This window comes from Alosa sapidissima, chromosome 12 (assembly GCF_018492685.1).
Source record: "Alosa sapidissima isolate fAloSap1 chromosome 12, fAloSap1.pri, whole genome shotgun sequence".
Classification (NCBI taxonomy): Eukaryota; Metazoa; Chordata; class Actinopteri; order Clupeiformes; family Clupeidae; genus Alosa; species Alosa sapidissima.
Window position 1 is genome coordinate 13,886,164 of NC_055968.1, and position 13,890 is coordinate 13,900,053.

Below are 13,890 nucleotides of genomic sequence, written 5' to 3' on the forward strand. Positions count from 1 at the left end.
GGTCTCTGACTCTCTGCCTCGTGAGACTGACCCCCCCACCGCTTGTCACATGTCAGCCTGGCCGGGGAATGGAGCAGGATGGAGGTCATCATATCATTCTGCTCAAACCATTAGCCAGATAGGATGCCCAGGACTTTTAACTGAAATATGGGTACTGCTGGTTCTAAATCCACATTTTCTCCTTAGATTTTACACAAACATTCTGATTTTGTTCAATAGCAAAACATATTCTGATGCAAAAGCTGCTGATGTAGGTTTAGGTGACTCATGATCGTGTTGGAGCTCAAAACTCAAGCTTGCCTACTTGGTCATTTACATTAAAGCTATCCAGACAACAGTGATGTCTGACCTGCACGTATTTGCCAATGATCTTCATGATCTCCAGATTGAACTGCTTAACGGGCGCAGCAGACAGGTCGATGTGGCTCAGCAGGCTGTAGATGATCAGCAGGAGGGACTGTTGCATGCTGGGTAGCCCCTTCTCCAGAAGCTAGAGGGAGGGAGAGCAATGGAGAGAGAGAGAGAGAGAGAGAGAGAGAGAGAGAGAGAGAGAGAGAGAGAGAGAGAGAGAGAGAGAGAGAGAGAGAGAACACATCAAGGCTCTGTCTCACATCCAGCACATGTAAGGCATTCCATCAGGTTTCAGCATAGTTCCCTCTAGGATTTACGCAAATTCAAGGATTTGTGTACTCATTTGGAAAATTTATACAGGTTGAAATTAATATCTAGATCATGGGTAATAACCAAGCACTTGACTGGTCTAGACTTAAGGTGCATCTACTTGACGCATTTCCTTGTGACATCACAGCACACACAGCCAGCTGGGGGGTGGAGGTGAGGAAGCTCACCTCGGCCAGGTAGGTGACCAGGTTAAAGGTGATGTCGGCGAAGGCGTCGTGCAGGTAGCGGCACACCACGTTGATCCAGTTGGTGCTGTCGCGCGAGTAGTTGCGCGTGGAGTACAGGCTCATCATGTGCGCTAGGTTGGCCAGCGTGGCCGACTTCTCCTCGGCGCACACCTTGGCGATGCGGTCCGCCGTCTCCTTGCAGAAGGCCGTCGGGCTGTCAAAGTGCTGCACCAGGTGAGGCAGCAGGCACAGGATGTTTAGAGGGAAACCTGGCGACAAGGGACGGCATTGAACACGTCAATCAGTGATACCAACGGGATTGAAAAAAAAAAAGAAACAACATAAATAGATATTTTTTTTAACTTATTATTATTAACTTTATAAATCAGTGATATGGTCAAATGTCTGTCAATGGTTTACCACCTTAACATGAGGCTAAAGCAATTTAAGACATACATTTCATTAACATGTGAATATGTCTTGCATCCTATTGTATATCATATTATTGGTAACATCTATCTGCCTGGGTCAGCTGACTAAGAGTCATCTGAGTTCAAATGAGAATTTGTTGATGTAATGTCTGGTCTATAAGTGTAAGCCCTACAACACACACGCATACACACACACACTCCACTCTAGGCCTGATAAGGATCCAGACAGGACCATAATACTGTCATATTAAATCCGAAAGCACTTAAATCCACTGCTAGAGCCTTGTTCTTATCTCTTGAGCATGACTTTAGCCAAGCACACACCATGTGTGTCAACATCAATTTCATCTACACCTCCCAACTCACACACACATCCACCCACTCGTGCACACACACACAAACACAGGCAAATGTATACCTTTACACCCACAATTCAGCTAATAGCATCTTTACACCAGAAGATTTTGAAAAGATTTGGGAAAGATTCATGAAAGAGTCTTTTAACTAATGCCCCCATTTCAAACTTTACTCAAAAGACTACAATCTTTCAAGAATCTTTCCCAAATCTTGTCAAAGTCTTCTGGTTTAAGGATGGCACTCACCCACCAAAATGTACAATATACCCAACCAATATATTCACCTAGAGGTATAACCATACATCCACTTAGGGGTACACAAACAACCCTACATCCACCTGAAGGGTACTCACACAACTCTACAGTATATCCACCTGGGGGTACTCACACAACCCTACATCCACCTAAAGGTACAAACACAACCCTACATCCACCTAAAGGTACACACACAACCCTACATCCACCTAAAGGTACTCACACAACCCTACATCCACCTAAAGGTACACACACAACCCTACATCAAGGCTGTACAATGCTAAAAAAGTCTGTGCTATGGACGATTAACCAGTTTAGCATCAGTGGCACCTTATTTCAAATGTTTTGTAGAGTGCAGCCTACAAATGAGGTGTTTTTTTTAACTACATACCGATACCAGAGATTTTGTGGAACGTGCTGGAAGGATCCATCTAAAAGGTATACACACAACCCTACATCCACGTAGAGGAACACACACACAAGCACCACTCACCCTCTCAAATGTATACCCACCTCACCCACATCCCCTCTTGGCACGGCATAGACACTCAAACTCAGCCTTTGACCCACACATCCCCCCCACGTTTCTACCCTGCGACCCTTGACCCCTGGCGCCCAGCCTCACCTGCCACCTGCGGCGGGTCCACGAGCGTGTGGCGCGCCACGCTGATGAGCTTGCTGAGCAGGTGGATGGTCAGCTCGAGCGTGGCGGCCGACGTGAAGCCCTTGAGGAAGAGCTGCAGCAGGCCGGGGAAGCTGTACCACTTGAGCTTGGCCTGCACGCGCTCCAGACGCTCGCGGCTCTCCGCCTTCTCCAGCGGCAGCTGGCCCAGCAGGCGGTTGAGCAGCCGCAGCGCCAGCAGGTACTCGAACTCGTAGTCCGACTCCAGGAGCGACGCCGCGATCCAGAACACCGTCGCCATCAGGTTGGTCGGGTCGGCCGGGGGTGCCGGGTCACCTGGGGGGAGGAAAAGGGGGAAATTGGTACGTATGTGTTAAGAGTGTGTGTGCGTTCATGTGAAGGTCTAAAGGTGAGGTTCACATTAGTGAAAAGTGTGTGTAGAGATGTGTATCGACTTACAGACAATGATTGCTATCCATACAAGTCAATATGTAAGGGATAATGGACTACACAGCGTTCGGTTCACAGAAGTTACTTGTTTTGGAAGGGGCCATTCACATTGCATTAGCTAGTCTTTCAAAACAACAACAGGAAGTTGACAGGAAAGGACACATCAGTCTTCCTCACCTGTGCCAGGTCCGCCTCCACCTGCTATGCCTCCCCCTCCTCCCTCTCGCAGCGAGGACAGGCTTCTGGTGCGCGGCAGGTTGCCATGGCTCCCACCGAGCCGCTCGGCCACGTCCAGCGTGTTGCTGCGGCGCCGGTCGCCCTTGCGCTCGCCCAGCAGGCTGGCGCGCAACGAGTTGGAGCGAGCGTGGCCGTAGTGGCCGTGCAGGAGGCCCACGCCGCTGCTCAGGTTGAGCTGACCCGTGCTCTTGCGGTTGATCGCAAACTTGGTGCCCAACAGAGGATCGTGGGATGACGGCCTACGGAGAGCAGATAGGGATCAGGCAAGTGATGCAAAATATTTTCACACAAAAGTGTACCAACGTGGAACAAAATATGTTCCGACACAAGTGTGTTTCAAGATAGATGATAGAAATCGAGATCTATTGTGTTAAAAACACAGGATTCTTTTTTATTTAAATTTTTCCAATTTCATAGTTCCTATTTCATATATAGTATATTATATGTATAATTTAGGGGTGTGTGTGTGTTTTGGACATGTGTGGATGTGTGCGATGTGTGTCTTACTGTGCCAGAGCAGTGAGCAGGTCATAGTTCTTCATGGTGTCCGCAAGCGTATCGATACCAGCCTCCAGAGTCAGTAACAACTCTATGACAAAGCCCTGAGAAAGAGAGAGGGTAAGAGTGATAAGTGATAGAGAAACATGTAGACACAATGTGTGTGTGAGTGAGTGAGTGAGTGAGTGAGTGAGTGAGTGAGTGAGTGAGTGAGTGAGTGAGTGAGTGAGTGAGTGAGTGAGTGAGTGAGTGAGTGAGTGAGTGAGTGAGTGAGTGAGTGAGTGAGTGAGTGAGTGAGTGAGTGAGTGAGTGAGTGAGTGAGTGAGTGAGTGAGTGAGTGAGTGAGTGAGAGAGAGAAAGAGAAAGAGAAAGAGAAAGAGAAAGAGAGAGAGAGAGAGAGAGAGAGAAAGAAAGAAAGAAAGAAAGAAAGAAAGAGAGAGAGAGAGAGAATGTGTGTGTGTGTGTGTGTGTGAGAGAGAGATGAGCCTCTCGGGCTAGACTGGCCATAAATGAGAGGCAAATGGAGCCGTGGCCCACTGAGTCTGACCCTTAAATAGACACACTTGGCTGGTGAATCAGAGCAAATGGTCCCCAGTGTCTGGACAGACCTCCTTTACAGTAAGCCTTGAATCATCCACATCCTGGGAGAGTGGGGATGTGTGTGTTCAAGCATGTATGGGTGTGTGTGTGTGTGTGTGTGTGTGAGTGTGTGTGTGTGAGTGAGTGTGTGTGAGTGTGTGAGTGTGTGTGTGTGTGAGTGTGTGTGTGTGTGTTCTCCTCCATTGTAGCTTCAACAGTGTCTAACAAGCAGAAGATGAATCTTAGGAGGGTTTCAGTAAACCTGATATGGTGCATGTTCTCTGTGAAGTCTCTCTGCGTGCGTGTATGTGTGTGTGTTTGTGTAACCCTCCCACAAGACGGTGGAGCAAGCTGAGAATGTGTGATCGGCGTGTATGTGTGTGTTTTTCTACCACAGCCTCCACCAGCTGCACTGGCTTGTCAGAGAGGGTGTGTGTGTGTGTGTGTGTGTGTGTGCGTGTGGTACCTGAGCCTCTTCTCCCGGGTCTCCCACCGTCTCCACGAGGCGTGAGAGCACGTCAGAAAGGGTGGCTGCGGTGAGCGGCTGCTTGAGGGCGCGGAAGATCTGGAAGGAGCGTCCGGCGTAGTGGCGGGACGAGCAGGACAGAGCTGTCTGCAGCGCAGCCTCACTCAGCAGCTGCTCCAGCTGGAACCCTGCACACACACACAAACACACAAAACAGTTACACACACACACACACACAATAAAAACACACACACACACAATAAAAACACACACACACACACACACACACACACACAATAAAAACACAAACAGTTACACACACATGCACTCACACAAAATTACAACACAAACACACACACAAACACACAGGCCTGCATGTGTATATGTTCAGAATCACACAAAGAGTCATTAAAAAAAATAAAATAAATAAAAATTGATCTTTTATTATTGATTTTATTATTGATCTGACTGAACACAACTCTAATTTATTACAGGACGTGCAGTCAAAATAGTGCAAAATAGTGACATAATGGTATGTCCACCCTAGTGACCGAGACTGTGTGCTTACCTGCTTGCGTCTGTTTGAACACGTTGACCACGTGCCGCAGGAACACGCTCAGCTGGTCCGCGCTCTTAATATTGGGGTTCTTCGGAGACACGTCCTCGTGGTTCCAGAGGGGACCCCGCTTCCTGTGAACCAACCAATCAGGGCAGAGATGGGAGCGTTAGTGACAGGAAGTGGCGTGTGCCTGTACTGTGACTTCAGAGAACACCTCACTCCGTAGATGAACACCAGCCTGGCATGCATGAAATTATGAGTGATTGATACCAACACAGACACTGCAAACTGGAGCACACACACACACACACACACACACACACACACACAGAAGGCAACAGTACCGCCATCCGGTCAGACATGGCTGCAGGTACGGAACAAAACAAAGGGCTTTAAGCAATTACAACAATGAAAGCACAAGCATATCCCATACCCTGGTTAGCCGCCAGTTGCATCAACAACAACACAGACAGGTTAAATCCACTTACAACACAACTCAACCGAATTAACAATTGAATTGAATTTAATTGAATTGACAACTCAATTGGCAACATTTACAACAGAATCAGAGGCCCGACACCCGACTGGCGTCCGCATCAGGTGACTCCTGTACCTGGAGGTGATGAACTCGATGAGGGCCTTGACCCTTTGGTCCTGTTCGGCGGAGAGGTCCACCTCGTTGAGGGCGGGGGGCAGGTGGGGCAGGGCGGTGCTGCCCAGGCTGATGCTGGAGGAGGTGGAGCTGGAGCTCAGGCCCGAGTCGGTCATGGGGGACGGCTGGTAGTCGGGGACCAGCTCACTCACGCCTGGAGACGCCGGGGAGAGGTCAAGGAGGAAGTGGGTTAGAGCAGGAAGGGATTTAGTAGTACATGTGCATTCACATTTATTCATTTAACGGGCACTTTTATCCAAAATTCAGAGGGGAAATTAGCTAGGAATTACTACTACATCTGTCAATACTATTACTAGAGAATGAGAAAGTACAAGTCAAAGTGTGGTAGGAGGAGAAAGTGGCAAAAGAAGGTAGAGGGGAGGGAAGTACAAGGTAAGTGTGTGTTAGGAGTGAGCACACACACACACACACACACACACGTGAGGCAATAAACTGCTATTAAATTTCATTGGATGCTACTGCCTATGACTAATACTATTTGAACTGTATACTTTATCCCATACACATACAATGTACTGATGAGTGAAGCAGCAGTAGGCAAACACTGCCCTCTAGTGTTAGCCTCAAATATCACAAACTGAAAACACAACAATGTTGCCGGACTGCTCAGACAAATGAAAGACACATCAGTCTTGTGTAAAAAATGATGGTCAGTTTAACAAATTGAATTCATCCATTCCTGCATTCACGTATTCAACCCCAGGACATTTCCAGAGTGGAGTGGACAGACTCTTACCAGTCAGGTTGAACTCCTGCAGGGCCGGTTTGATCGTGAGCACCTTGGGGTCGTTGATCTCGCGGTTGCGGAGCAGAATGGAGGCCAGTGATTGGACGCTACTGTTTGTTCCCTGGACGACCAGCAGGTGGAGTAGTAAGCGCTTGCAGTGCTCATAAACCTCTGGGTGCTGGTGGTCAAAACCTGAAGAGACAACAGAAGGCCAGCACATGAGTACACTCTCTGTCTCTCTCACACACACACTACCTGAAAAAATGCAAATGAAAAAAATGCATGCTACTCTCCCCTGGTGCAAGGAGAAGCACTGCCTCACCTATGAATATGGCATGCAGCAGCAGATGGAGATACGCGCCCCACTCCACTTTAACACCATGGTCCACGATGAGGTCCGTCAGCAGAATCACAGCTATGTTACACCTGCAGGGAGAGAGGGATGAGGAGAGGAGAGAGAGAGAGAGAGAGAAAGACGAGTGATAAGATGGCAAGAAAGAGAAAAAGAGTTTACACAAAATCATGGGCTGGCTTGAAAGCTGAGAGCCTGCCTCACCTCCAGCCACAGATACACACACAGTGCTGGAGTGTGAGTGTGTGTATATATGTGTGTGCGTGTGTTACCTGTGCAGAGACACCCCGGGTGTGTTGGTCTCGGGCAGGTAGTCCACCAGCGGGGACCAGCAGCCTCCCGTTGGGGGGAAGGGCAGTGGCTCCGGCCGGTTGTGGTCCATCACCTTCAGACGCCAGTTGGCATAGACGGGCATGGAGTCACCTGCAGGGGCACAGTCAGCAGGTAAGAGACAGCGTGTTTCGCCCAAACTGGATTACGAATCTGACCACGACTGAATACTGGAACAAGCTGAACTCTGGACTCTGTGTTCCGAGTTTGTTAATGAGCAATATTGATTGTTGAGGGAAACTTCCAAGAACAATTGCAAAGCTATGAAGACCTAAAAAAACAGGATCAGAAACCTCTTTGTTTGCATTTCCAATTCCATTGGTCTCTTTCAATTTGAGTCTGTGTGAAAGTGTGTGGGTGTGTGTGTGTGTGTGTATATATATCTTACTCTTCTCCTCTTCATAGGAGCCTCCTGAGCTGCTGCTGTAGCGAGACTCCAGCCGGTGGTGCTGTCTGTTCAGGTTACTGTTCAAGCCGCTGTAGATGTCCAAGTGGGTGTAACTGCACAGAGAACGCAAACAGTGTCAGCGCACTCAGAGCATCACCACAACAATGTGTGTGTGTGTGTGTGTGTGGACAGATGAGATATCCACAGATGTAAGAATGCATTTTGTTCTTACTTATCCTCCATGTTGGGATCTTTTATCTTGTCGTGGTGTGGATCTTGTCCTGGCACCATGGTGTTGCTACTAGATGTGGTTCCTGCAAGCACACACACACACACACACACACACACACACACACACACACAGAGCTCCCATCAGACCCCAAAGACACTACTAGTCAACAAGAGCTGAATAAATAACCTTAGAATTCAATCATGTCTTACTTAACCATAGTAATTTAAGACCATATAAAATACGTGAGTTGGAATACCCTAGAGCATTGTGGGAGTTGTAGGCCCGTACCTGAGTTGACAGAGGGGATCTTGTAGCTGGAGGTGATGCGGTAGTAAGGGGGGTTGTCCATGTGTGTGATGGCCGAGCTGACTGGGTCAGTGAGCTCCAGCTCACACATCAGCTCCTCCAGCAGCTGCATGGTCTTATCCCGGCCCAGGTACACCACCACACGCTTCACCTGGAGAGCCATACGCACATACATACACACACACACACAGAGGTACAGACAAATTAAAACTGTATACATTACTTAGTTAAATATAATAACACAATTACTTTACCCCCCCGCAAAAAAACATTAACATCTTTTGAAAGACAAGTAGGTGCCAGTCATGAGAAGCTGCATCCCTAGACAGGTTATTAATGAAAGCTGTGCTGCCTGCTGATTGGATGCTTGTCCTGTCACTCACATAAGGCAGGAGGCTGGGGTCGCTGTTGACCCCGGACATGCTGATGAGGAAGTGCAGGATGATCTTGAGGTTCTTGGGCCAGCTGTCGGCCAGTGTGGTCCACACATTCTCGATCTCAGACCAGGCAAACTCGTCTCCATACTGAAGAGCCAAAGAGAACACAGGTGCACTTCAGTGAATGAACGTGTGTGTGTGTGTGTGTTTGTATCATACCCAGAGCACCATGTTGTTGAGCACCAAGGATGGTGGCATGTGGTGTAGTGACTGAGTGTGTGTATGTGTGTGTGTGTGTGTGTGTGTGCGCGTGCGCATGTGTGTGTCATACCTTGGCGGTAATGAAGAGTGCTTTAGTGTGAATATGTGTATGTGTGTTTGTGTGTGTGTGTGTGTGTGTAAGTGTGAGAGTCTGTGTGTGTCATACCTTGGTGGTAATGAAGTGTGCTTGAGTGTGAATATGTGTGTGTGTGTGTCATACCTTGGCAGTCATGAACATGAGGTTGTTGAGCACCATGGTGGTGGCGTGTGGAGACCCCCAGCCCTCTCCCCTGAGCCAGCGGCGGCTGTTGACCATCATCATCTCCCGCGTCTCATCCTCGTCCTCGCCCGACGAAGGCTCCTCCTGCCGCCGCACCGACGGCTTGAAGTCCACCAGCTCCACGTTGTTCATCCAGGGCAGCAGGTAGTGCAGCATCACCTGCCGGCCACCAGGGTGTGCTGTCTGGATGCGCTGGCTCACCTCTGCAGCAGGAAAACAGTCACAGTGTCACAGTGCAGACTTGAGCTGGTCTACGTTACGTGACTCGACAAATGAAAACAGATAAAATAAATGTGTTTATATTTATCTCAATGCTTGTAAAATGCCCTGTATAAAAGTGTAAATAAGTGATGACTGCATGAATGTGCATGCAAGATGAGGACAGATGAAAGCATCAATATGCATGCATGATTAAGACAGATTGTGTTAGTTTGTGTATGACAATGTGAACGTGCTTGGAGGCAGAGTTTGAACTACACTACAGCAATCGGGAGGGGGGCAATGTACATACATCGTAGCTCATGAACTGAAGCACATCACTTGTGTATATTAAGCCAATAACACAACTCAAATGTTGTTGTTTTTAAATGTGCTACACAAATAAATTGACATTGACATAGTAAATAAGGTAGGCTACGTCAACACACACTCACGTATGCACATACATAGAGGATCAATAACCTACAGTGTGCAGTCGCGCTGCCAAGATTTATCACTAAAAGTAGTACCCACTTGGAGGGTAGAGTTGACCTGATAACACAGGCAATGTGAGCTTTGGATAAGATAAGCTCTTAGCTGGAAGTGGGGCAGAGGTGTTGCTGTGCGTCTGTCTGTGTCTGTGTGTGAGTGTGTTGCTGTGTGTGTGTGTGTGTAAGCATGTGAGTAGAGGTGGGGAGTGGTGAGTGTGTGTGTGTGTGTGTGTACCTGAGAATAGAGGCAGTGTGAGCTCTGGGTAAGTGCGGGCCAGCTCTTCACTCAGCTGGTAGTAGGACAGTGAGTAGAGGTGGGGAAGTGGAGAGGGCGGAGTCAGGATGCCATCACTCCTCTGGATCTCCAGCTTGTGGGCGTAACGGAACAGCTTGGGCTCCAGGATCTAAACACACACACAGAGACACACACACACACACACTTTAATATACAGTACATTTAATCCCAGCACCTTAACACACACTTACAACTGTCAGCAGTCATGCCAGCTTAATATCAGACAAGTTAGGGGTGGGAGATGAAGTCTGGGATTTCTCCAGTCTTTTTGTGTTTTCTTGTTGGCTGTGTGTGTGTGTGTGTGTGTGTGTGTGTGTGTGTGTGTGTGTGTGTAAGTATGTATTTATATAGCTCATTTTGTCATGCACAGAGTATGTGTATAGGGAGGGATGTCTGTGTGCTTCACCTGGAGCAGTTGCATGGCAACCTCGTAGATCTCTCTGGAGGAATCGGCTGCTTTGAACAGGATCAGATTCAGCAGCACCACAGTGTCAAATTGGTAATCCCTGCAAGACACACACACACACAGGAATGTTTGATTCAAGTTTGAGAAGGTGGTTAACCCTTAGAACCCGATTGACGCAAAGTGCGTCAAAAAACACACCCTTTTTTCTCTGTTACAGTGGGCAGTGCTTCGACTTGGCCAGCTTCACTCGCGGTCCGCGCGTGGGATCACGCGGCATCACGCGACTTTAATTTGTATTTTTCCAGTGAGACGCTGCAACAACCCAAACAACCGGTAGATGGCTCAAGTGAGCAGGGTGTCTCGTAAAAAGAAATGGAGCCTGGAAAACCCAACACAGACTTCACTACAGACTTTAGCAGACTGGTTTAGAAATAATTTAATAGCCAGAAATATGCCTGCCCTGCCCTAATAAAGAAATATTTGGTTAACTGCGAGTGAATCCCGTTTGCAGCCGTAGCAAAAACGCAGGACAAAGTCAAGTACATCCTTCTGGGTTATAAAACAGACGAAGTGACAGCAAAATAATAACTTCATATAGCTGGACTTACCCCACGTTTTTGTCTGTTCGTGTGGCAAAGCATGTTTATAATCCAACGCTATCATGTGTTTCTCTATAAACACCGTTTTTGCCTTTACTTTGTTCATGGCAATGCAGTAAAAAGTTGAGAATTATTATGACTGCATACACAGGCACGCAGGCCAACACGCAACCTCGGGTCAAGTCAGGTCAGATCAGTTCGTGTCACAGATATGGAGCGCAGAAAGGTCATTTTTCCTCACTGAATAAAAAATGGCATTTATTTCCGTAAATCACACAGCACATATTTCTGTAAATTGCTCAGCAATGGAATTACCCCTCCAACATGGCAATTATATTGCCCGATTCAAGACAGTCTGCCCTACACACACATGAAATGCATGTAGAGCTGTGAGCTTGCTGTGGTGAGATACATGTCGAAATATAAGAATTTTTATAATACACTTTTTATATTTTAATACTTTAAAAATCAAAATAAAATCAATGCTAGTATTAATACAAAATGATATAATGGCAGATCTGGATAGCCTAGACTCTCCTGAAAAAAAACCAATATATAATATGTGTGTGTGGCACTTACAATGACCAGAATAAATCCTTATGAATAAAGGTAGTGAAAATGCCCTAAAAACAGCTTAGGGTTCTAAGGGTTAAAGGGGGGGGGGGGATACACACACACACACACAGGTGCGCTCTTTACCTGTTATGGTAGACGTTGGCGATGGCCTTGAAGCAGCCGGCGGCGACGCGGCGTGAGCCCGTGTAGCAGCGGTCCACGGCCCAGAACATCAGGTTGCTCTGCTCCGGGTTGAGCTCCAGCAGCAGCATCACTGCCTCACAGCCCAGCTGGTGCACCTGAGCACAGGTGTGTGTGTGTGTGTGTGTGGACAGGTGGGGGTCAGTACAACAGGACTCTGGATGTTCACAATCTCTCCTCAATGTTAAAGTGATGAATAAGAAAGAGGGGTTGGGGAGGTACCACTCCACACCAACACAACACTGCTAAAAGCTTTTGGGATCTTCAGAACCTAGAGTTCATGAAAGTTTGATCAAAACGGCAGACAATGACACATCGTCCCTGTAAGGCGCTCAAGAACGACCTAGAAGGACCCTGAGAATGGTCATTATTTATGTATCTGTGAAGCTTTTATTAACCTGACATAAATGAATAACCTACAGGATAGACGGAGGTGAATGTCTATGCTGGGCAAAGCTGATGATGAACAGACTGGGATGAACTCAAATTAACTTTTTATGAATCTTTTAAGAGCCTTGGATTGATGAAAAAATGCAACAGACAGACATACATCTAACTCTGGAACTCTTCTCGCCTGTTCTAGGGAACACAACCACACTCACAAGCAGCTATCAGAAGGAGCAATGGTGAGTATTAGGACAGCCACACTGGTGTGTTGTCGCGTGGGCTTTACCTTGCGGTCCTGAGAGTCCAGGATGTTGTCCAGCCACTTGTAGAGGTAGCCATCAGACGACAAGCCCACGTTGTCCGCCACTGGCCCACAGCACAGGACAGCAGACATGGCCTGCCACACACACACACACACACAATAATTGAACGAGTTTGCCATACCATTTTATATACCATAAAATACGCAAGATTCTTGAGAGCTTGGAAGTGTGAGAATGTCTCTTTAGGCTTAGACTCAGAAAGGCAGAATCCAAATAAAATGTCCCATATCGCATCTGTGAGAGTCTGTTTGAGCTCTCTTTATAATTGTGTTTGAGGAAGTCCAAGCACTGTATGTGTGTCTGTGTACGTATCTCTGTGTGTGGGTGTGTATGTGTGTGTGTATGTGTAGGTGTATGTGTGTAGGTGTATGTGTGTGGGTGTGTGTACCTTTAGGGCGCAGTACTGGTGCCGGTTGATCTGCATGTTGCGGTCGCTGTAGCGGTCCAGTGGCGTGAACATGATGCTGAAGGGTCCGGCCCAGTGGCTGAACAGCATGAAGAGGCTATGCCGCAGAGACTGCTGGGGGAAGATGCTCCTCCTCTGGTGCACTGAGAACACACACACACACACACACACAAAAGATTAGTCGGGACTTACGGCGTATCCCGATAATGACCGGCGTTCTATACATTGCTGTATCCCGCTTATTATACCACTACTTGCCAAAACAAAAAAATAAACCGCACATGATATGTTTCTTTACATTTATTTGTAACCGTTTCGTCATAGCTTTTGCTGAGAAACAAATAGTTCGCAACACGCACTGAACTTAAATGAAACATTCTTTAGAACACAACTGATCAACTGTCTGCTTTCACTTTTGTGCAAGAATTGCATGAAGTGACCGGACTACTTGCGGAGTGATATGAAAGACGTGGATCAGAAGCACATTGTGAGGAGCTGTATAATAAATGTGTGTGTGTGTGTGTGTGTGTGTGTGTGTGTGTGTGTGTGTGTGTGTGTGTGTGTGTGTGTGTGTGTGTGTGTGTATGTGTGTATGTGTGTATATGTACCTGGCACATTCTGGATGATGTTGGCCACCAGGGCGCTGAAGTGGCAGCGAATGTCCCGCAGCGTGTCCGAGTCCTTGTCGTTCTCTGCCTCCAGGAGCTGCCGTGTCAGGTCCACATACTCCAGCAGCGTCCCGTTCAGAGCGTGTGTCTCCCCATCCAGGCCTCCACTTGCACTGCGCACAACACACACACAC

The 13,890-nt window shown here is 47.6% G+C and overlaps 1 protein-coding gene across 1 annotated transcript in view; it reads right to left on the minus strand.

Moving 5' to 3' along the window:
- Window positions 1-13,890, minus strand: part of fryl (furry homolog, like) — a 74,390-nt gene that overhangs the window by 25,836 nt on the left and 34,664 nt on the right. Inside the window, 22 exon segments of the mRNA XM_042056956.1 lie at window positions 350-490; window positions 849-1,117; window positions 2,516-2,848; window positions 3,140-3,438; window positions 3,707-3,801; window positions 4,743-4,930; window positions 5,311-5,432; window positions 5,915-6,107; window positions 6,711-6,893; window positions 7,024-7,127; window positions 7,326-7,476; window positions 7,772-7,884; window positions 8,004-8,085; window positions 8,292-8,460; window positions 8,693-8,833; window positions 9,168-9,430; window positions 10,152-10,320; window positions 10,618-10,717; window positions 11,916-12,070; window positions 12,646-12,756; window positions 13,071-13,231; window positions 13,697-13,869. Coding sequence (XP_041912890.1) covers window positions 350-490; window positions 849-1,117; window positions 2,516-2,848; window positions 3,140-3,438; window positions 3,707-3,801; window positions 4,743-4,930; window positions 5,311-5,432; window positions 5,915-6,107; window positions 6,711-6,893; window positions 7,024-7,127; window positions 7,326-7,476; window positions 7,772-7,884; window positions 8,004-8,085; window positions 8,292-8,460; window positions 8,693-8,833; window positions 9,168-9,430; window positions 10,152-10,320; window positions 10,618-10,717; window positions 11,916-12,070; window positions 12,646-12,756; window positions 13,071-13,231; window positions 13,697-13,869 — 3,715 coding nt within the window.